The 23537-nt window shown below is 45.3% G+C and overlaps 2 protein-coding genes across 4 annotated transcripts in view; both read left to right on the plus strand.

Moving 5' to 3' along the window:
* Positions 1–97: 97 nt before the first annotated feature.
* Positions 98–18403, plus strand: CASP2 (caspase 2). 3 transcript variants are annotated; one of them, XM_049642000.1, is made up of 11 exons: positions 98–281; positions 3645–3795; positions 4075–4242; positions 4393–4474; positions 5030–5124; positions 5407–5583; positions 12073–12201; positions 12355–12445; positions 15646–15792; positions 15969–16078; positions 16223–18403. In XM_049642000.1, exons 1-11 carry the CDS (start codon positions 208–210, stop codon positions 16352–16354), a joined length of 1356 nt encoding a protein of 451 aa, XP_049497957.1. In that variant the 5' UTR covers positions 98–207; the 3' UTR covers positions 16355–18403. The 3 variants fall into 3 exon arrangements, with proteins under 3 accessions (XP_049497957.1, XP_049497958.1, XP_049497959.1); XM_049642001.1 differs by lacking the exon at positions 5407–5583; XM_049642002.1 differs by lacking the exons at positions 15969–16078; positions 16223–18403 and adding an exon at positions 12531–12591 and having other exon boundaries at positions 15646–15730.
* Positions 18404–23000: 4597 nt separating this feature from the next.
* The window catches only part of CLCN1 (chloride voltage-gated channel 1), a 33310-nt gene continuing 32773 nt past the window's right edge, over positions 23001–23537 (plus strand). The window contains exon 1 of the mRNA XM_049642029.1: positions 23001–23341. Within this exon, the coding sequence (XP_049497986.1) occupies positions 23162–23341 (180 nt within the window). The 5' untranslated portion in view covers positions 23001–23161. The remainder of the gene's footprint in view (positions 23342–23537) is intronic.

Consider the following 23537-nt stretch of genomic DNA (forward strand, 5'->3'; position numbering starts at 1 on the left):
ACGGCGTTTCTAGCGCGAGGGCTCTGTGCCTGCGCGCGCACTGGCGACGGCAGAGGCGGGGCAGCTCTCGCGTGGGGGTGGAGCTAGAAGAAGCAGCGCGCAGGCGCAATGTGCGCCGGCGGACGAGGGGAGGGATGCTGAGGGCGTGAGGGTTTTCCGTTTGTTTGGATTGTGGGCGGTACGCGCACAGCCCGGGAAAAGCGGTAAATGGCGGCGCCGAGCGCGGCCTCCCGGCCCTGTCTGCACCGAAAGGAGGTAATGGCCGCTGACAGAGGGCGCAGGTGAGTGAGGGAGGGTCGCACAGGTCCTTAGTTGGGCCCAGGGAAGGGAATACGGATCATGGCCCTGGCGCCTCTGGAAGCAGCCGTGTCCACCCGTGCAGCCAAGTGTGGGAGGCCAGGCGAGTCCCCGAGGGGCGCGCGAGCGTTGGGCTTCCTCTCGGCCCTGTCCCTCTTCTGACTGCCCCAGCCTGCTTTGACCAACCCCAGGGGTCTCTGGACATGAGGAGCTCTCCGGTACTGCCGAATCTCGGCTTCTCTTAAAGATTCTCCATCCTTTCTGTCCCTCTACTCCTGTATGAGGAACTTTGCCCCCTTAAAAGCGGATGACATCTGCAGACCTCGCAGTCCTCCCTGATGTACATTTGATTTGGATTGACTGTATCATGACACGTATTGCTTTGGGTACAGTGATCAGGTTTTCAAAGCAGTCGACACGGGCTTTAAGGGTTGAGTACTTTGAAAGGACGAGGTGGTTCCGAGACTCCCAGTGTGTCTCCGCCTCTGCCCCAGTTATATCATTTCATGGCAGGGATCACCCTGGATAACATTTTAATGCCTCGTGGTCCAGACCCAGAAGATTAACTTCGGGCTTTGGAGCCAGAACCTGCAGAAAAACATAGAATCCAGACTTAGGAATTCCTTTTGTGTCCTTTTCTCCTTTTCCTCCTCCCTTTCCATCTGTGGCCTGGAGTTCTAGATGATTATGATTACTTTGGGAAAGTCCACAATTGAGACTTTGGCCTAAAGTGGAATGCAGAAAGCAGCAGGTGTGTGGAGAATGGATAATGCTTCTGATTAAACCTAATGAGTTACTGATTGACAATTTAAGTCTAGAACTTCAAAAGAGTTAAGAATTGTGAGTCAGTTAGTGAATTGTGAGTATGGGTGAGATTGAATAGGGAGAGGCTCTTTGAGGGGGTTCCTAATGGAATGTCAACATTCAAGGGTAGGCTACAGATCTTGTGAAGGAACAGGAACAGTTGGCGGAGGGAGGTACTGGAGAGAAAGTATCAGGGAAACCAAGGGAGGAGAAAGTTTGAAATGCTGCTGGTAAACTAAGGGAAGAAACTTGAGGAAACCTGCTTCACCAGTGATAGGTATCTTAAGGAAATACCCAGCATCTCCAGCTGTGATGTTGTCTTGCAGTTGGCCTGATAACATTTATTTTTACCAGAGTTTCATATACGCCATCATTGTTACTGGCTTGGTGTTTTCTAAGGTGATTCTTTTATATATATATTTTTTTAGATGTCTATTTATTCACTCACTAATTAATTTATTATTTAAGAGAGAACAAGCACGAGCAGGGGAGAGGGGCAGAGGGAGAGAGAGCATCTCAAGCAGGCTCCACGCTCAGCACAAAGCCCCATGCAGGGCTTGATCCCATGACCCTGGGATCATGACCCAACCCGAAATCAAGAGTCAGACACTCAACTGAGTCACTCAGTCACCCTAAAGATTTTTTTATTTTAATTTTTTTAAAGTTTATTTATTTCAAGAGAGACAGCACAGGAAGGGCAGAGAGAGAATCCCAAGCAGGCTCCACACTGCCGGCTGAGCCGGACACGGGACTCAATTCCACAGCTGACTCTGAGATCATGACCTGGGCCAATATCAAGAGTCAGACACTTAACCAACTGAGCCATCCAGGTGCCCCACTTTTTTTTTTTTTTTTTTTTTTACTAATCTCTGCACCCAACGTGGGGCTCAAACTCACAAACCCGGGATCAAGAGTTGCTCACTCTGCTGACTGAGCCAGCCAGGCGCCCCTAAGGTGATTTCTTAAATAAGGTTTTTGATTTCTCCAGATCTATTGTAGCAGGTTTCTACTGAAGGTTTGGGATCATGGGAGTATTTCTAATAAACAGAAACCCGAAGCTTAAATGGAGTTTCAAACATCACTGTCCCAAACCCTAAACTTAACCGAAGTTGGCTGCTTCCAATCTTGGGAATGTTTTGCTGACCACTTCCTCTGCCTTAAGGTCCACATGCCATCCTCCTCTTGGGTCTCTCAGCTCTTCCAGGACTCTGCTTTTCCTTCCTCTCTGTATCTCTAACCTGGAGTTAAGCCAAGTGCATCCTATAAATGCATGGTATTTAACTGATTGATTCTAAGATGCAAATTCCTCATCCCCCCTCCCCCACATTTTAATGTCTTTGAATCAGTGTGCATCTTTAAATAGGCTTTAAAGTTATAAACTGAAGCTGTTACCTCATCCCTTTCCGGCCGTCAGACCCTTACTGTTGTCATCTTCTTGGGAACTAAGCAGGCTGGTGAGCTCTGGGTTTATGTAAACTAGGCACAGAGATTATATACATTGGAAATGGGAATTTTAAAATTCATAAACAGAAGCTGGTCTCTTTCCAAACCAATAGCAAAACCAAGAATCCTTGAAATAGACATCTCTATTAAATTACCAAAAGAATTTAGCCTTTATGTTTTAACTCTTTAAAGTGATCTCAAGTTATGTTGATTCTGTTTGTCGTCTGTATTTACTGTGACTTTCTGTCATACTTTCTACTTACCCAGTTCTTATTTCTAGCATCATTTTGTCACAGGAACTTAAGTTTTAAAAACCATAGGTATAAGTGGGATAGAGAGTACGTGCGTGTGTGTACACCTATCTCATTTATTTCATGTTAAAGCCAGTGATTGGCTTGAACTTTTGCCGTTGTATTAAATTATTTTATTCCTCACCCGGGATCATTTTAAACATACCATTTATAGCAGCCTAGATAAATAATGCAGAAGGTTTTCTGGAATAATCTTTTAATTTTTTTTTTTTTAATTTTTTTAATGTCTTTATTTTTGAGAGAGAGGGACAAAGCACGAGTGGGGGAGGGGCAGAGAGAGAGACAGACAGACACACAGAGTGGGGAAGCAGGCTCCAGGCTCAAAGCTGTCAGCCCAGAACCCGATGCGGGGCTCCAACCCACAAACCGCGAGATCATGACCTGAGCCACCAAAGTCGGACACTTAACCAACTGAGCCACCCAGGCCCCCTGGAATAATCTCTTAATTGAAATTGGTGTGTCAGAGGAATATTTCTTCTCATAAATATATTTGTGCTTCTGTGTGTATCATTTTTTCAAGATAGGTATTTTCCTCCCCTAGACAGACTAATTCATCTCAGAGGATGGTCTCAGTTGAACATACTCCATAAAAAATTATACGTTATTTCTTTATGACCAGTGTGTTACTGCTGAATACTGCTTTGATTTTAACCAGATTCAATAAAATATGCTTAATATTGGTTATTGCAGTCCCATCCTTTGTGTTCTGTCTACCCACAACTGTTCCACTCTACTCTTCTGTGCCAAATCTTGTACCTGACAGCCTTTCCCTCTGCCTTAAATCTGTAGGATACTGGGAGTGTGTGGCATGCATCCTGACCATCAGGAAGCACTAAAAAAGAACCGAGTGGTACTGGCCAAACAACTTTTGCTGAGTGAACTGTTAGAACACCTCCTAGAGAAGGACATCATCACCTTGGAAATGAGGGAGCACATTCAGGTATTTGGAAGCGAAAGAGAAACGCCAAATAAATAAATTGGTCGTGGGAGTATGACAAAGGATGTAGAGCCTTACTAAGGAAATGAAAATGCCCTTCTACCCTAAAGCCTTAAACAGAAAAGACATATAATTTAAAAATAATAGGAAAGACTTCCCCCCATACATGTATTTTTCCTGTAAAAGGATTCTTGAGATTACTAGGAATGTCATCTGGAGAGAGAAGATTATAGCTGGATAAGTAAATATGATTTCATGTTGTTGTTTTTTTTTTTATCTTAGGCCAAAGTGGGCAGTTTCAGCCAAAATGTGGAACTTCTCAACTTGCTGCCCAAGAGGGGTCCCCAGGCTTTTAATGCCTTCTGTGTGGCCCTGAGGGAGACCAAGCAGGGTCATCTGGAGGATCTGTTGCTCACTACCCTCTCTGATCTTCAGCATGCAATCCCACCGGTATGGAGCCCTAGACATGTGGTGTGTTGAGAAGGATTCGTTTGGTGGGAAAGGAATTTTTGAGATGGGGCTGGGGAGACTAGATGATGGTTCTATTCAGACAGGATCATCTCCTTAAGACCTGGTATGATGGGTCCTGGTTTCTTACAGTTGAGCTGTGACAACGACTGGAGTCTCCCCTTCCCGATGTGTGAGTCCTGTCCCCCTCACAAGCAACTCCGCCTGTCTCCAGGTGAGAATCGATGGCATAACACGTCCCACAGATTGACTTGTTTCTTGACTGGTATCTGACTTTGCCCTAGCACGATTCCTATTTATATTCATACTGGGAACAGTTTCCTCGGTGAATTTGTTAGGGACTAGCAGGAAAGTTTAGATGGGGTATTGGTTGGGCCTGCTTCCTTCCATCACAGATGATTTTTCCACAGTATTTAGCCCTTAGCTCAGGTATAGGTAGGAAATTCCTACCCGAGTGGCCTGGCTCCTTAAAGCCGCTACTTTAGAATGAGCAAAGACTACATTTTGGGCCACTAGCCTGCTGACTGAGTAGCCTATTGATTAGAACAAGGCTTTTATCAGATACCCCATTCAGTACGGTATGTGGGAGGGTAATCCAGCAGTGAGCAAAAGCACATAGGGTCTCTGCCCTCCTGGATTTGACAGTTTTGGGGAGTGAGCAGAACCACTAATTATTAAAACCCCAGTTCAACAGGGTGCCTTAAGTTACAATGAAGTACTAGGATTGACACAGATTGTATACTAGTGTTTTTGGCTCTCTATGCCACAGATGCTGTGGAACACTCCCTAGACAATGGAGATGGTCCTCCCTGCCTTCACGTGAAGCCTTGCACTCCCGAATTTTATCAAACACACTACCAGCTGGTGAGTCATGCAGAATGCAAGAGGAAGAGTTGGGAAATGGGAGACCCTTCCTGGGCATCTGAACTTAGATTGCGTATATATCTCCTTCCTGCTTTATTAGTCAGAAAGGCATTACTGATTGGTTATCTTCTCGGAGCATTTCTCTGTATTGATCTGGTGGGGTTAACAAAAATAGGATGGCTTTGTTTTCTTGAAATGTGTCGGATTTTTTAGTTGGGGAGACATAGTTTGTGTCCATAAGAAGCTCTAATTGGCCTCCCCCACACCCCCATCCCACCCCAGGCCTATAGGTTGCAGTCTCGGCCTCGTGGCCTGGCACTGGTGCTGAGCAATGTACACTTCACTGGAGAGAAAGACCTGGAATTTCGCTCTGGAGGGGATGTGGACCACAGCACTCTGGTCACCCTTTTCAAGCTCTTAGGCTACAAAGTCCATGTTCTACTTGACCAGACTGCACAGGTACATCTAATGTGTGCATTGGAGGGCTGGGCAACACTTTGGGGCCAGGAACATTCACTGCTCTTCTACCTGCTGGATAGATGTTACTCAGGTGTTACTCAAATTATGGTGGGTTTTTTGTTGTTGTTGTTGTTGTTGTTTTTTAATGTATATTTTTGAGAGAGAGGGAGACGCAGAATCCAAAGCAGGCTCCAGGCTCTGAGCTGTCAGCACAGAACCCAGTGCAGGTCTCAAACTCACGAGCCGTGAGATCGTGACCTGAGCCAAAGTCGGACACTTAACTGACTGAGCCACCCAGGTGCCCCTCAAGTTCTATTTTCCTTTGTACCTTTTTACTCATTCTGTTCTGTGTCTTGCCTTGCAAGCTAGTTAAAAAAAAAAAAAAAAAAAAGAATTCAGGCCAACCAGCAGCTCCAGTGTTAAGCTTAGGGTCACTGTGCTCTCCTGAGCAACACCAGTCCCAGTTTGGGTTCTTACTCTTCCATGTTCAGAAACTTGGTTCGCAGTCACTCAGGATGTGAGGAGACACTGAGATTCTCCCAGCCAATCAGGAAAGATACTTCTAAGCCATGATGACACAGGACATTTACTTCTTGGTTGATATTGTTGCTTACAAGTCCAGTTATTGTTGAAAAGATTACTTTGGCAGATAAAATTCTTGCAAGTGAAAGTTTGCTAGAACTGTCCTTGGCAGTTTCCATGAATTAACATGGAAAAATTCCTTACCCTTACCAGTTGTGTGACCACAAGACAGATCTTAGAGTAGATTACTTCCGGACTAGATTCCTACAAATCGCAAGCATTTTCATTGTGTGCTATTCCCTGTTTCCCTGTTAACCCCAATTACTGAGCCGTACTGCTGACTTAGTTACCTTTAGGTTTTTCTCTTCTGGAATTGATGATAGCCTATTGGTAAATAGATATTAATTTTCATTTTTTTTCCCATTTCCATCCTTTTGCTCTTTTTAAGTTTTTATTTTAATTCCAGTTAGTTAACATACAGTGTTATGTTAGTTGCATGTATACAATATAGTGATTCAATACTTCATACATCACCCTGTGCTCATCATGACAAGTGCACTCCTTAATCCCCATCACCTATTTAACCCATCTCTCCACCCCTAATTCTTCATTTTGATTCCAGAATAATAGTACTTTCTCAAATTTGCTTTTGGTAACATCAGTGGTAAAATCAAAGTTTCTAGGAAATTCACTTTGACTTGTTGAGATAGGAAATCTTTGTCTTCAGCATTGTCTGTGGTCTTCATTTCTGTTTCTCAGCTATCTTCAATGAGAATGATTGTATACATGCTGTACTTTTGGTAAGGCCAATTTCAACAGTAGATACCTTAGTGTTATTTACCTGCTCTTTTCACCACCTTTGCAATAATAGCCCATACAGAGAAGTAAACCCATCCATGCTTCAAAGCCATGGCTGGAACAGCTTCTGTAGTAATCAAGTGATATTCAAGTAGGTTATATGCTCGGGGCACCTAGCTGGCTCAATCAGTAGAGGCTGTGACTCTTGATCAAGTGGGTTATATGCTTTCCTAAGAGGTCTACTGAGCGTGAAGGGAATGAGGGTAGGACATCAGCCGTAATTCCTACCAAGAGACCACTTAGAAGGCCACTTAACAAAATGAATGTTTATTTATGTTTCTCTAGAGCTTTTGGTCTAGCCTTTTTTTTTTTCTTTTTTAAATATTCTGAGAGAGAGCACATGCACATGTAAGGGAGGAGCAGAGGGGAGAGAAAGAATCCCAAGCAGGCTCCATGCTGTTCAGCACAGAGCCCAAGGAGGGGTTCGAACTCATGAACCATGAGATCATGACCTGAGCCAAAATCAAGGGTCAGATGCTTAACCGACTGAGCCATCCAGGTGCCCCTCTAGCCATTCCTTTTTACTAGGAAGCTATTATGTCATAGTTTTCCAAATTGTATGCAGTTGATAAGGGATTTTATATGCTTGATAATTAAAAATACAGTGCTGGGGTGCCTGGGTGACTCAGTTAAGCATCTGACTTTGGCTCAGGCCATGATCTCATGGTTTGTGAGTTCGAGCCCCACGTCAGGCTCTGCTGTCAGCACTGAGCCCACTTCTGATCCTCTGTCTCCCCCTGTCTCTATCCCTCCCCAGCTTGTTCTTTGTCTCTCAAAATAAAAATAAATAAATAAATAAATACATACATACATACATACATACATACAGTACTGAGTCACCAAGTCAGCTATATACTACTGTTTTTCAGAGGCATTCAGCAGATTTGGTGTACCCATAAACCCACTTCACAAATACCATTCCCATTTATGCTAAAACTGATGTAGATTCAAGTACCTATTAGATTCTAATTCTCTGGTTACATTGTCCTAGGGGCTCCTGGCTGGCTCAGTTGGGAAAGCATATGATTCTTGATCTTGGTGTTGTAAGTTCAAGCCCCATGTTGGGCATAGAACTTACTTTAAAAATTAATCAGAGGCACGTGGGTGGCTCAGTTGGTTAAGCATCCTACTCTTGATCTCAGTTCGTGTCTTGATCACAGGGTTGTGAGTTCAAGCCCCACGGTGGGCTCCACACTGGCCATGGAGCCGACTTTTAAAAAAATAAAAATAAATAAATATTAATTTTGAACACTTTACAATAGCTGAGGCGGAACTATGTTTGCTTCTATAAATTTACTAGAAATTTTTTTTAATGTGATTCTTGAGTTCACAGGACCTCAGATGAGGTAGTCTTGACATCAGCAAAAAAAGAAGTACTTCCCTTATATTCTTAAGGACCAAGCAAGAGTAGACAAGTCTTCTACAGTAGTTAAGATAAAGAAACCATCCCCTCAGTAGATGTGGTCAGAAAGATAAATGGATTGTGTGAGACTTGAGCTGGCCTTGAAAGATAGAAGCCCCTGAAGCACAGAGGAGTGGGGGAGGGGTCCTAGGCAGGGAGAATAGCCTATAGATAGAAATGTGTCTGTGATGTTAGGGAAATAATGGGTAAAGCAAATGTGCCATGGCAAAAAAGTGCCAAAAATAAGATTGGAGATAACGGGACTAGAATCCCAGGCCCTTGAACTTCCTTGTTTTACAAAACCGTTAGTAATTTTTTTAACAGAAAGGTGATACATTCACAGTGATGATTCGGGCTACCATTGGGAAGAGTGAAGTAGAGACCAGTGGCAGGGAATCCAGTTTGGAGTTAATATACTGGGAGTACAAGATGTTAGGATCCTGGACAGAATAGTAGACCAAGAGGGAAAGAATGTGTGTGGAAAATAGCGTAATGGCATGACTGTACTGTTAGTGCTCGGTGGTTAAATGACTGCATATAGAAAAAGATAGAAAAATTAAGTAAGGATTTGAGGGTCTCAGAGAAATCAAGACCAAACATTTGGGCATTACCTGTGCAGGAGAAATACTTTAAGTGATAATATGAAATCTTTGAGAAGGAGGTTAGAGTCAGAAGACCAAAAGGCATAGAACTAAACCTTGGGGGATAGCCCTCCTTGTAGCCTGGTCCTTAGCTCTGGAGACTCAGAAACAGGAGGACGTTGCACAGTCAGTTTCCAACAGTGGCCAATCAATCAAACTCTCAGTACAGTTAAAACCAGGTAGTTACAGTGGTTGTGATAATTTGGTTCTTTGGGCATCTGCACAGAATATTTTATTCCTGGTAGGACTTCTCAAGAGACTCAACTCTTTTCTCATGTAATTATTTGGCAAGCAAAGAGAACCAAAAAAAATTAAGATCTTTTTTTCTCCCTATTATACCTTTTTGACTTTAGAAATAATTGCATTTAAAAATTTGAAATAGTATAGTCTTAGAGAATCCTCTCCACTACATGGTGCTGGACAGTACACTGGTATTCTCACTGCTCGTGGAGGTTTTCAGTTTTCCTCCTGGTCATCAAAGTCTTCTGTCACTGCACCTCCCATGAGGCTACTAGTTCTAGAATTAGTTATTGTATATTAGGAAATGAGATACATTTTATTTTTATTTATTTTTTTAATTTTTTTTTAATGTTTATTTATTTCTGAGACAGAGAGAGACAGAGCATGAATGGGGGAAGGGCAGAAAGAGAGGGAGACACAGAATCAGAAGCAGGTTCCAGACTCTGAACTGTCAGCACAGAGTCTGACGCGGGGCTCGAACTCACAAACTGTGAGATCATGACCTGAGCCAAAGTCGGTCGCTCAACCGACTGAGCCACCCAGGCACCCCAAGGAAATGAGATACATTTTAAAGTGGCAGATTTCCTTTTCCCACGTGGTATTTATTTTTTAAAAATTTTTTGTAACGTTTTATTTATTTTTAAGACAGAGACAGAGCATGAGTGGGTATGGGGCAGAGAGAGAGGGAGACAGAATCTGAAGCAGACTCCAGGCTCTGAGCTGTCAGCACAGAGCCCAACACGGGGCTCGAACTCACGAGTTGTGAGATCATGACCTGAGCCGAAGTCAGACGCTCAACCGACTGAGTCACCCAGGTACCCCACCCCCCGCTATGTGGTATTGATTTTTAACTTACATTTGGGTCACAGACTGCTTTGAAAATGTAAGGACATGCTATGGCTCATTCCTGGAAAATGCAGCTAGCCGTAAAGTTTTGCATATCATTTCTGAGGGTTTATAGGTTATTCTCTTGTGTCCCCCAACCTCTGGTTAAGAACTCTGCTATTTTTAGAAGTACTGTAATTTTATCAGGAATAAATCTAGAGATCCTATTTTAAGCTTTGCTGCTTTCAGAAAATTTTACCCAAATGATATAACCCCCATTTATCCATTTAGTACTATTAAATTCAATTACTAAGTGTGTGTTTTTACTTTGGGCTCTGTTGTCCACTATTTACTGACCTAATAGTCTCACTTAAGTTCAAAATGCTCTTGAGTAGGTGCCAAACATACATTTTTACAGCCTTCTTCCAGCAAAATGAACTTCAACTACTCTATGTTACAATTCTATTATGGTCGACTCAAGAAAAACATTCATACTCATGTATTCTCTTAAGATTATATATTCTAGAAATACATGAATTTTGGATATCTTTTTATTACCGTAAGATTTCCAATATTATGATTGGCTTCTCTTTGCCCAGAAAATGAACATACTTTTCAATAAAGCCAAGTTCTTCATATCCAGTTTAAGTTGCAGCCTTTCAAGGCTTTTGTATAATTGTCTCCATTATCTGCAAATGGAAGTATTCTGAACAAATAGATTAGTAGTTCTCAAACTTTAGCATGTCAGAATCACCTGGAGTTTGCTAGGACCCAAGACTTTGCCTTTCTTACAACTTTCCAGAACTTGTAAGAAATATATTATACGAGTGTGCTTTTTATTGGGGGCTGTACATGGTAACTAATGTGCCTAGATAGCATATTCATTTTCATTATATTAAAATTCATAGTCAAAATGAACTTGCTTTCTCCCTGCTCATCTCAAATAGGAGGGACCATTCAGACTTCTCTAGTTGTAGAGGGAGACCTAGATTTAATAGTTTAAATTGGATTATTAAACTATTTTGTATAGCTTGCCATTGGATGGGCCAAGTGTTTAAGGTAGAGTGATACTCACATGTGGCAACCTGGTGCATGACAAATAAGGTTCTTAAGTTGGACTACAAGGTTGACCAGTAGTAGGTTTCTTTGAGAAAATGACATCGCTACTCTTTGTAAGATATGCACATTATAATAATGGCAGATCTTTGCAGTAGGTGCCAGTTGTAATTCTAAATCCTTTCTATGCAGTATCTCATTTAATCTTTATACAAACTTGGAAAAAATTTACTCTTAATTACCCTCTTACAAAATGAGTATTAGAGCTTTGAGGGGCGAAATAATTGATTCTAATTTATGAACTCAGGGATCAAAGCTAGGTCTGTCTGATCCTGTAGCCCATGTATGTAGCCATGGCCCTGTGCTTAATTATCTTTACAGCACACTCTTCCCTGAAGTGAGCATTTTGTACAGATATCGTCATTGTTTCTGGGAACTTAAAATCTCAGACAGAAAATCGCATAAAAGTGCTAGTATTCTTTATTGTCATGATCCCATTAGCCCTTAGTGAGAACAGCTTATTTCCTTATGGCTGGGTAAATATTTGATTCACTCATAACTCACCTGGTGGTCCTCCTTGTGTCATTTTTATACAAGGGCATTTGCTAGAAGATTTGGTTGATGACTGGGGAGTGGATAAAGTTAACTATCTCATGATTAGCTTCATTAGTAACTTGCTTTAGTCCAGGAGTTCTTAACGTATCTCAGTGAGTCTGAATTTTGTGAAATTATATTCAGAATTGTGTGTCTGAAGTCATGCATTTTTGTGATGAGTCCATAGCTTTTTTTTAGCCTCATAGGGTCTCTGACATCTGTTATCGTTGGCCACATAATATATAGAACGCATCAGGTCTTCTAATAGCTCAGGGGTTCAGACACCAAAGAAAGATGACATTGGCGCAGACTACAGTGAACGACACTAACCAAAAGGTATTTTTCCTGCAGGAAATGCAAGAGAAACTTCAGAATTTTGCCCAGTTACCTGCCCACCGTGTCACTGACTCCTGCATAGTAGCGCTCCTCTCTCATGGCGTGGAGGGAGGCATCTACGGTGTGGATGGCAAACTGCTTCAGGTGTGTGTCATCTCGTGTCCGACAGCTGTCCGAGCTCGGTGACTTCCCCTCCTGCCTACCCATCTCTCCTGTAATGGCTGCTGTGGCCAATACAGGACTCAGGAGGCCCTGCGGGCTACTTAACCTCCCTTCTCTTTCTTTCCTTTCTGGCAGCTTCAAGAGGTTTTTCGGCTCTTTGACAACGCTAGTTGCCCAAACCTACAGAACAAGCCGAAAATGTTCTTCATCCAGGCCTGCCGTGGAGGTGAGTGCTCTAGCAGACCAGCACCCGGGTGGTGGCTCCTGGGCAGCCTCCCACCAGCTCTCACTTTCCTGTTTGCTCCTCTCAGGTGCTATCGGATCCCTTGGGCACCTCCTTCTGTTCACTGCTGCCACCGCCTCTCTTGCTCTGTAAGTGTCTCCCAATGCATGGGGTGTGCTGGGACTTGGGCAGCCCATGGCTCTCAGGTTGGTCAGCTCTCTGTGCACCACCATACCCTCTTCTCAAGACTCTTCCTTCGTGAGAACTCTGTCACCTCTGCACTATTAACTCTGCTGCGCTTTCTTTTGTTACTCACTGCAGTTGAGGCACTTCTGTCTGTCTCTTCTGTCTCTCTTCCACTTCTTCTTTTCCTTCCTGCATCCCTCTTCCCCTCTCGTCTTTTCACCTGCGCTCCATCGTTGCCTCTTCGTCATCCTTGTACCGGGCAGGGTTGCAGTGCAGAAGCCCCAGGTCGGGCTTTGTCTCTTACTTGTCCCTGAGACACTTCTGTCCCTCTTCTTTCTCGCCTGCAGCCAGGACTCCAGGACTAGGCTCCGAAGACATGCGGGCATACTCTTCATCCTGGAGGGCAACTCTAACTTTGGAGTCACATTTTGACTTTACCACTGACCAGTTCTGTCAAGTTAGAGAGGTTACTTGATGTCTCTCCACCTTAGTTTCCTGCATACAAAATGTAGATAATGATCAGACCTACTTCGTAAGGTTGTTGTGATCATTGAACAGAATCATACACTTGAAGGGCTTACTTAGCACAGGACCTGGCTCATAGTAAATCCACAGAAAATGCCAGCCATGACCATTATTACATGGTTAGTGCCCTCAAGGGGCTTATAGTTTGGCTTAAAGGTCACTTTGTCCTAACATACAAATAATTTTTTTTATCTGTTGTGTATTCAACAGATGTAAATGGTTAATACTGTTAATAATGTCATAATATCACCAAAGGAGATAATTTTATTAAGGTTCTACAACGTGACTACACTAGGCACTGTCACAAAGGCAAAAGAAAATGTGTGGGCTCTCTAACTGCTCCTCTTTAAAAAAAAAAAGAAGAAAAAATGTGGTGTCTCTCTAAATAGCCTACCGATGACTAGAAAGAGAAAGCAAATGTACGTGAAGTAGCTTGAGAATAATTCAGAGGCCTCAAGCAAGGGTGAAATTAGTGAGATGCAAACCATATGTGTGAAGGAGTAAGCAGTAGGGAATAGATCGTTTTAAGTTGGCTTAGTTTGAACACATTTGGTAGAGACTTAATTTAGTAAGGCTTAATTTGGACCCAAAATGATAAAATCTGCATAGGTGTGGAGTAGTAAATAGGGGCTTCCAGACGAAACAGGAATACAAGACCACAAGCACACCAGGACTAAAAGGACAGCCCCCACTCTTCCCCAGATGTTGTGCTGGGCTGGAAGTCTGCCCGGATCTGATTTAGAGACTGGGTATCTCTGTGGGTGTGTAGTAAGATAAGGTAGGCCTCTGATGATAAATCTTTAGTCAAACAGATTTTGGACTTCAACAGATCGTTGTGTGGAGCTGTTGGTAGCTTAAATAATGTGAGGAATTCTTTTCCAGGACGATTACCGTGCTAGGGAACTGCACTGAGGAAAGAGTACGTGAGGACAGGAACTTAGTGTCTGTTCAGCTGGATGCCCAGCCCCAGAGCACTGCCTGATATATGGTAGTACTTAATAAATATTGAATGAAGGGATGAAAATTAATCTCCTTAAAAAAATAGCAATAATACAGAAAACAGATGGGATATTGTGTTATTGGAAGAAGCAATAACACTTATTGATTAATAGATCTGAGACACCAAGGGAGGAAAGAAGCTTCTTTTTTCTTGAGGGAACACAGTTAGCTTGGCCTATTTCCTTTAGGAGGTATTACTGGCAAACTGAAATGAAGACACTCGTGATCATTTTCTCCTCCTATATTCAGAGATCTGTGTACAGGATCAGAGCTGGATAGGGAGAAATTGCTCTTTCCTAGGGTAATCCAAACCTTCTCTCTCAGAGTAAATCCTTCAAGAGATGACCTTTGAAGATTTGAGCTCACCTGTCTTCTCCTGTACTTAGTTCGTGTAATTGATGTCTGTGAAATTACTCTCCCTTCCCCAGTTGACCGGCTCCCAAAGTGGAGTGTGAGCTCCGTAAGGGCAGGAGACTCTCCTTCACTACATCCCTAGGGCTTAATGCAAAGCAGTACCTGGCACATGGCAGTTGTTCGATAACTGTTGGATCAGTGAATTTTGGTCATTTCACCATAGTTCTTCAAGCTTCACTTGCCTTTTAGCCTCTTGAGTGTTGCATGGAACAGAAAGTACTGGAAAGGAGCATACTCTCTTAGCTTAAGTGTGTTGAGCTGGGTGTCCTCGCTCTCTGTCTCTACTACTGACCTCACCCCACTCTCCTCCAAAATAAAAGTGCAACATCCAAATAAGACTATGTCTGGGCACAGATGAGGCCTGCATCAGGAGGTTGGATATACTCAGGGTATGTTGAGGAACTGCTAAAATTGAATAATGGTGTTCTTTTTCAATTATCTAGAAGAAAATAGTCAAATTACCGCAATTTTAAGTTTTTCCTCTTATAAATTTCTCTCAGATCTTCGATGCCTGCTACAATTTGGCTTATGAAATTAAAAATACCAAAATACCTTGGAAACTGAGCATGTTCAGTTTCATAACATAGATTTGAGGTGGTTTTTACATAGCCTACATGTAATCATATTGATTTATTAACTTGTTTTTTTGATACAAAGCTGCATTATCAATATTTGTGTTTTGCAATAAAAAGCACTGTGACTGGCAGGTACATTGCTAATTGAACAAGTAAATCATGGGCATATGATTTTTAGTTCTGTTTACAAGGAGTATTTGATCAGCGCTCTGTGACTTACACAGCACGGATGGAGCTCAGACCCTGGACCTTGCACATGTGCAGGTGCTTGAGCGTGGTGCCGGGCCTCTGGGTGCTCCCCCGAGGAATGGACGCGTGCTGGGGCAGGGATGGGAGTAATGGTTTTGTTGTTTTGTTTTTTAATTTCAGCAGCCAGAAGTCGGAGGCAACAGCTGGAAATGGCTCTTCCCAGTCAAGGCCATAGGGAACTCTGGCTTGCCTGTGGCAGGCCCCAGAGCAATGGGAGGAAATAACGTTTGTCCATCCTGTCTGCCGTTGCTACAGATGAAACAGATCGTGGGGTTGACCAGCAAGACGGAAAGAACAGCGCGGGGTCCTCTGAGTGCGAGGAGAGCGATGACAGCAAGGAGTTGCTGAAGACCCGACTGCCCACGCGCTCGGACATGATCTGCGGCTATGCCTGCCTCAGAGGTATCCTGAGCCCCCAGCCGCAGTCCAAGGCTGCACCCTCTTAGACGTGCTCTTTCACATGCTGGGCTCTCTGACTGGGGAGGGTACAGGGTACCACGGAAGTCTCCTTTGGGACACCCAGCTGCGTGAGGTATCCCGCGACCTCCACAGTGTGGTTAATACCATCCCGGTTGCAGGCACCGCTGCCATGCGGAACACCAAGCGAGGCTCCTGGTACATTGAGGCCCTCACTCAAGTGTTCTCTGAGAGGGCTTGTGACACGCACGTGGCCGACATGCTTGTTACGGTGAGTAGCCTCTGTGCGGTGTTCCGCCTTCCTCCTCGTCCTCCCTTGCACCATCCTTCATAGCCTCCTTACCCTTCTTCTTGTGCCAGGACCGTGCAAACCCCAGATTCTCAGACTCTGGACTACTGGTTCCTGTCTTTCCAGGTGAACGCACTTATCAAGGAGCGTGAAGGCTATGCCCCCGGCACAGAGTTCCACCGGTGCAAGGAGATGTCTGAGTACTGTAGCACCCTGTGCCGGCACCTCTACCTGTTCCCGGGACACCCTCCCACGTGAGGCCGTCCTTGTCGGCCCGGAGGCACGGAGGCCACCGGGCCTTTTCTCTTCGGACACACGGTTTCTGTTCCCCCTCAGGGATTGGGAATCTCCCAGGCTTGTGGCACACCACGCCCCTCATCGGCTCCTCCCTGTCTTCTAGCACCAGGGACCATAGGCCAGCGGTCTTGCTGAAGCTCCCTTCCTGTAGAGCGGGCTCTGGCTGGCCTGGCTGCCCGGAGTGTCTGGCTACTGTAGAGGTGCCTGGCGGATGATGTTGTGAACACAGGGTCTTGATGGGGAGAGGGCACGTGGGTTGCCTCGCTGCTGGTGTTTGGTTCCCGCCCTCAGGGCTTTTACAGACAGCACTTTGGTAATTGCTTTTATTAGTTGTTTTTATTAGTTAAGATGTTTCAGAGGCCATCTCCTGTCTTGTCTTTCTTTCATATCCCAACCCCGTTTCTCTCCGCCTGAGAGTTTGGAAGGTGTCCTGATTCAACGGAGGCATTTTTCATTTAGCCTCAAGAGGGCAGGCAGGACTAAACGCACACTGTGCCACTGCGTGTGTGATTGTGACCTGTGCGCCCCTTGTGGCACCACGGGGCCACCCAGTGGAAGGCCCGTGTTCTCCACTGTTGGCTCCTTGAGGCTCAAGGAACCCAGCCTCTTGGCAGAGGCTACAGCTTGGATGCCGTGTACCTAGAACTCGTTGATCTTTGCCCAGGGAGATTCCAAAGATCTTTTAATCGGTTATTCTCTCTCTCTCAGCTTTTTTACTGAAATGAGCCTCGGGGAGAGTGTTAGCAGAGGCAGATAAGAGTGGTATGCTTCCTCATACTCCATAACCTGTCCCCTTATCAACTTTTTCTTCCTCTGAAATGTCCCTTTTAAAAAGCGTCCTAGTTGTTATCTCCCTACTTCCTGTTTCTCCCCTTTTCTCCTCTCTTCCTTTCATGGCTGCCACCAAATCTGTCTAAAATACTACTTAATTGGATCACTTGGCTCCTCAAAGATGTCATGTAGTAGTTTGTTCCTGCTTTCTGTTTCAGTATCAAATCCCCTTTTGATTTTATGTGGCCTGTTTCCCCTTGCCATATGTCTCCATTTTAGAGAGACTGTTGTTACATGCGTTGTTTATCATGTGTGCCATATGAAGCTTCCCTGTTCTTCAAGGCCTCTTCTTGTACTTCCATTCTTGCCCCCTCCAATCTAATCTCTATATGGCAGATTTTGGTTTGGGGTCTTTATAAATCTGATCAGGTCACTCTCCTGCTCGAGTTTCTGTTACACCTCAAGTAATGTCCAAACTCCTAACCTTGGCCTGCAGGGCTCCTACTCCCCCACCCCCCCCCCCCCCCCGCTTGGACCTCACAAAATGCTGATTTCCCTCTAAGTGACAGCCCAGCCCCTTCCTCAGTTTCTCAAACATTCTGAGCTCTTTCCCTGCCCTGGACCATCGCAGACACTCTTCTGGGGTCTCCTGAGCTCCACTCCTCTCAAGTCGTGGCCTAAATGCCACCTTCCCAAGACCTTTCTATCTCTAAATAATCTTCCATGTTTCCTTATTACTGTATCCTGTTAATCCCCTCATTGCACTTAGCACAATTTATAATTACGTGTTTGCTTGCTTCACTTCATTTCTGTCTCCCCAACTAGGTCATAAGCTCCCTGAGGGTGGAAACCTTGTCTCTTTTGTTCTCCAGTATGTACCCAGTGCCTGGCACAGGATAGGTCTTCAATAAATGTTTTGGGACAAAATTTCCCTTTAAAATATACACAAGTTTAGTATTTATACTCTAGATTTTTCCATGTGTTTTGTTCACTGATACTGTTGGCTCTTGAAGACAGATGCCCTCTATCTCCTGTGGTACCTGGCATAGTGCCCAGCCTGTAGTAGTTCAGGTGCTCAATAAATACCTGTTCGGTGAGCCAGGTGGTTTGGAGACTTGTTGCGGAGTTCTACCCTTGGGTCGAAATATGGAAGTATTCGGGTGATAGAACCTTTCCACTTCCCACTGCCGGGATTTTATATGCCTTCAGGTGCCAAATAAATGCTCATATTTAGTACTGGTGTATGCCCGACATCTCTGTTTCCACAGATAATCTTCTAAAGCCCACGTATTCTCATTTCCTTAGCCCCTTACAGCATTCCTCACCACCTTACGAGCTGGACACAGAGCCGAGCACCTTTTGTTACTCTGCTGCATGGTCTTTATTACATACGCAGATGTGGGCCCATCTGAGTTGTCTTGGCCACAGGCAACTGCCCAAAATGTAGTGGCACTGGGATTTCTTATTGTCAGATGAGACCAAAGAGTCATTAAGCAAGCATTGTTGCTTCTGGATTATGTAGATTATGGGATGAAAGCTGGAGAAAGAGATTGGACTGGAATAGGAGGATGGTCACGATTATAGAATTTACATGGTCCCAAGTTGGATTTAAGGCTTTGTAGCACGGACACGGATTTTAAGAGAATTCAGGGCAGCATGAAGGAGATCTAAGCACTGGGCTCTGTAGGTTAGAAAATTCTTGGGGCGCAGTGTATCTAAAGTGTGTGCCTGGAGAGGCAAGTGTGCGAGTGCATATGGGCCCAGTGAGAGATGAGAGATTCTGCAGGAGCCTCGTGGTGGGAGGCATCAGTGGGACCTGGGGGGAAGTGGTGAGGGATATGGAGGGGAAAGAGCAAAAAGAGTTGAGCTGAAGCACCTCACCAGGGGGAGGGCGGGAGTTGGCTGAACAACAGGGAAGGGCATGAAAAGCCTGCTGACCCTGGTTGGCTGCACCCCAAGGGAAAAGGGGCCGTTCTCAAGAGAGGAAGGGATACAAAGTTTCAGAGAGGCTAGGAAATTACTGGAACAGTGGGAGTAAGCAAAGTACCCATTTTCAGCAGGGGAGAGCTTCTTTGTGGGGGTGCTACATTTAGGAATTACAGCGCAGTAGCGCAGTAGCGAGGTTTCTGACCTGGATTGCATGTCCTTCCCGCCCCGCCCTTGAATGAGTATCAGGTTGAATTTCACAGCTCCCCTCCCTTCCCCCCTGCTTACCTCTGCCAGGGATTCTCTGCTAAAATTATCCCCTCCCTGAGCTGGGGGCTGCCCTTCTCTGCAGCTCTCCTCCATCCAGCTTCCTCTTAAGGGGGAAGAGGAAATTGGGCCATGAGAGCAGAGTCGTGATATTAGGGGAGGGCAGGGCAGGCGCCTGGACCGAAGAGGGAGACAGGAGCACGTGCACCTTCACAGGCCACCCTCCCCGCGGGCGCATGAGCTGGTCATTTTCCACTTGTTTTCTCAGATGGGGAAAATGAGGCTCAGACTTCAAATAACACAAAAAAGGGAAGAAACGTAGCTTGAAGGCCATGAAGTCTACAATTAAATAGATTTTGAATGCTGGCTCAGCCTTTTGAGGTATTGGAGACCTTGGCTAAGGTACCTAGCCTCCTGGAACCTCGGTTTCCCTTAGCTGAAAATGAAAAGTGTTCTCCCTTAAAAGGTCCCCATGAGGATTAAGTATGATGTGTGGTGACACAGTATTAATGCATTACAAATGCTTGAGAATTGTGAACTCTGGCAGAATGAGCTTCAGTTCAATAATATGCATTCATATTCAGTGCTTGCTATGAGGGCAAACACTAGAAGTTTTTTGCATGCATTCTCTTATTACCATAACCCTCTAAGTTACTGCCTTTCTAAAGAAACTGAGGTCAGGATGTGAAACAAAATGTTAGCTTTAATGTATGCTCTTAACTAACAGTATGACTTCTGTGACTTCCTAGCATGAGATTTTTTTTTTCCTCTTCACTTTTTTGGGTTATAGATTTTTCCCACTGGGCTGGGAAAATAAGCCTGAGACCAGAGACTATCCCATCTTTGCACTATTTTAGGTAGAGAATAGAGAACAAGTGTATCATGTTTGAGAAACCAGAAGAGAAAGAGACCTCTCCAGTGCTATCAGGAAGGCCTCATGCAGGCCTTGGAAGGGACCAAGTATTTGTAAAGATCTGGAGGGGCGGGATCCAGTGGGGAGTAGAGAAGCTACTACTACCAGCGAGTACAATTAGAAGGTGTGTGCGGCTTGGGGGGTGGTGGACGCAGAGTTAACAGTTGCCTAGGTGAAACAAAAGCATGTGGTCATGGGTTTGATGCTAGACTAGATGTGCAGAGGGAAAGTGATGTCTGGAGGCCGTTAAAGACAATGTAATGGTGCATTGTCCAGTGGGCTGGGGGGCTGGATTTGAAGAGGTCTGAAAACAAGGGTGTAACCCAGAGAGAAAGTTCATGCTTCAGTTGATGGGAAGCTGTTGGGCGAGGGGGCGGGCAGTGGCTCGTTCACACCCACCTGTACTCCAACACACACTTTCCCCTGCACATGTGTCCCATATGGTCATTTTTGGCAACCTCCCTTCAAATAGCAATTCCATAAGCCTATAGGTTTTACTTTTTAGTATCGTAGACCCCAAGAAAATCTCTTCAAGGGGCACCTGGGTGGCTCAGTTGGTTAAGCGTCCAACTTCAGCTCGGGTCATGATATCCCGGTTCGTGGGTTTGAGCCCTGCATCAGGCTCTACACTGATGGTGCAGAGCCTGTGTGGGATTCTCTCTGTCCGTCTTTCTGCCCCTCCTCCACTCACTGTCTCTTTCTCAAAAAACAAAAAAATAAGCTTAAAAAAATATATTCAAAACCCCAGAATAATTCATTCCTTACACAGTATACATACCTTCTAGAATGTGTGCATGCTTATAAATTTGTTTCCAGATTGTGGAGCTTTTCACAGAACTCCCCAGAAACCCATCTTCTAAATAAGAACCCAAGCATTGTACCTATGGGTAGGGGGTGGTCATAGTTTACATGTTCTTTTCTCCGTTTTAAAGACTTTAGTTAAGTATTCTCTACAGTCAGCATGGGGCTTGAACTTACAACCCCAAATCAAGAGGTGCACACTCCCCCAACCAAGCCATCCAGGCACCCTGACATTTTATTTTCTTGTTCTCTTAAAGATGGAACCCATGAGATATTAACAATTTCTGATGTCAGACTCAAGTTACTCACAAATCCCTGCCCTCAGCGTTAGCAGCAGTAGGTTGCCTTGACTCTCCCAGTTTCAGAATCTGGTTTTTCTTCTTCACAAGCTGGTGTTTCTACTTGGCTTGGTGGAGTGTGGATTTTCCCAGTCCCACTGATCTCTCTGCCTTCAAATCCTGGAATCTATAACCAGGTCCTGATTTTCTAAGGAAGCATGAAGAAACAGTAATTGTGTTAGATACTTGTTTCTCAGGATTATTGAGTGTCTATAGAAACTGGCTACATTCAGGAGAGCCCTTCTCAAACGTGACAACGTTTTCTGTTTCTAAAGTTCCCGCCTCCCCCAAAGAACCTACTTTGACTTTGGCACTCTATTCTTTCATCTTACACCAAATCATTAGATCTCTTTCCTTACGTTCTGCCTGCAGAGAAGGCATCTGTCAGCCTTCAGGCCCTCACACCAGCACACATTTGTAATCATTGGCGGTGGATTATAAGCCTTCGAGCTCATAGGGTTGGTGTTAGAAAACGTGCTTTTAATGGCATCCACCTCCCCTGCTTTGGACAGTGCCATTTAGCCGAGGTCAAGGTTTAATTGCAGAGCAAGTGATTGGTGTCAGTACCCTGCAGTCCCTGAACTTGGAATACCCTGGGGCGGACCCCACTTGGTGACAAATTCTAAACTATGCATTGGCTCATGTTTGTAACTTTTCTTCTATAGTGAGGAGTTCACAGGGGAAGGAATGTCCTAGGAAACTTGGCTTTAAAAAAAAAAAAAAAAAAAAGACACCAGATAGGGTAGTTGGGCCTTGGCCAAAACTTATTGACCCGAAAAAGGAGGAGTAGCAGAGAACTTCCCCGTCATCCTTTTTGTTTGTTGGGCTCATGATGAGAGACACTCCCTTCCCCCCCCCACCCACCCCATGCCCCTGACCCACTTCTCCTTCTCCCGTGTTATCTAACCTGCCCTGACAGACCTAGGCAGGTGCTCCATAGTCTACATGGAGGCTCCGTCCCTCCCCGAGAGTCCAGGCTTCTGGTGTGACTGACATATCTGTCTGGGAAGTGGGAGAAAGGCCAGAACCCAAGGCTGTTACCCCTGCTTCCCACACCCAGTGGGTAATAAGAGTGGCGTCACGGGGATGACACCAAAGCATTATTAGTGGCCTCTGGCAGATAGAAATAGCAAAGCTGGAGGGGCAACCTGAAAACTGGCCGGGATGGGAGAGTTGGCCCCACAGATGAAGACTCAATCTTGGGAAGATACTGAGCTGGGAGCAACTGGACAGGGAAAGATGGCAGAGAGGCACCAGTTACTCTCTCACGTGAGTTATCCTCCAGATCCCTCCATCCAGCACCCACCCCTCACCTTTCCTCGGGGAAGCGAGGGCAGGACACCCTAAGGGTGCAGGTCCGGTGCCCCCGGGAACACAGGTCTGAGTGTGCAGAGCCCCTCTCCATGCTTGTCTGGGCGATGTTTATAGGGGGCCCAGTGGCTTGGGGCTGGAAGCCTCCTTGTGACTATGGAGGGGATAGGGCTGCTGGCCCCCGCCGAGGGAATTCCCTGCGGGCTGTCCCTCAGGTTCTTGTCCCAACCCCTCCCCCGCACCCCTCTCACACCTGCTTCGACCCCAAGCAGATCAGATGTGGCAATGGGGGGGGTCATGTGACGGAGAGATGGCTATAAATAGCTGGGGGTGGGCATGCTGCCCCAGACGCCTTGGGGACAGGCAAGAGGACGGGCTTAAGGAGCTGTACTGGGGGAGGCCCCGGGGCGAGCAGGCCAAGGCCTGGCCCAGGGAAGGAACATGGAGCGGTCGGAGTCCCAGCGGCGTGGGGGGGAGCAAAGCTGGTGGGGTAGTGCCCCCCAGTACCAGTATATGCCTTTTGAGCACTGCACCAGCTACGGACTACCCTCCGAAAATGGGGCCCTTCAGCACAGGCTCCGGAGGGACGCAGGCCCCCGTCCCAACACCCGCCCCACACAGGTAAAGTCCAAGGGGGAGGGGGTGGTGGAATCCGGGGGACAGTTGTGTGACGGCTGGGGGTGGGGGAATGAGGAATCAGGTGAAAGCGGGAGAAGTGTTGTGTTAACTTTAAAAAGTACATGGTGATGTGTTCAAAATACGAAAATCCTTCAAAGGGCTGAGCTCAGCTAAGCGTGCATTTATAGAGATCCCATCC

The sequence above is a fragment of the Panthera uncia genome, chromosome A2 (assembly GCF_023721935.1).
Source record: "Panthera uncia isolate 11264 chromosome A2, Puncia_PCG_1.0, whole genome shotgun sequence".
Classification (NCBI taxonomy): Eukaryota; Metazoa; Chordata; class Mammalia; order Carnivora; family Felidae; genus Panthera; species Panthera uncia.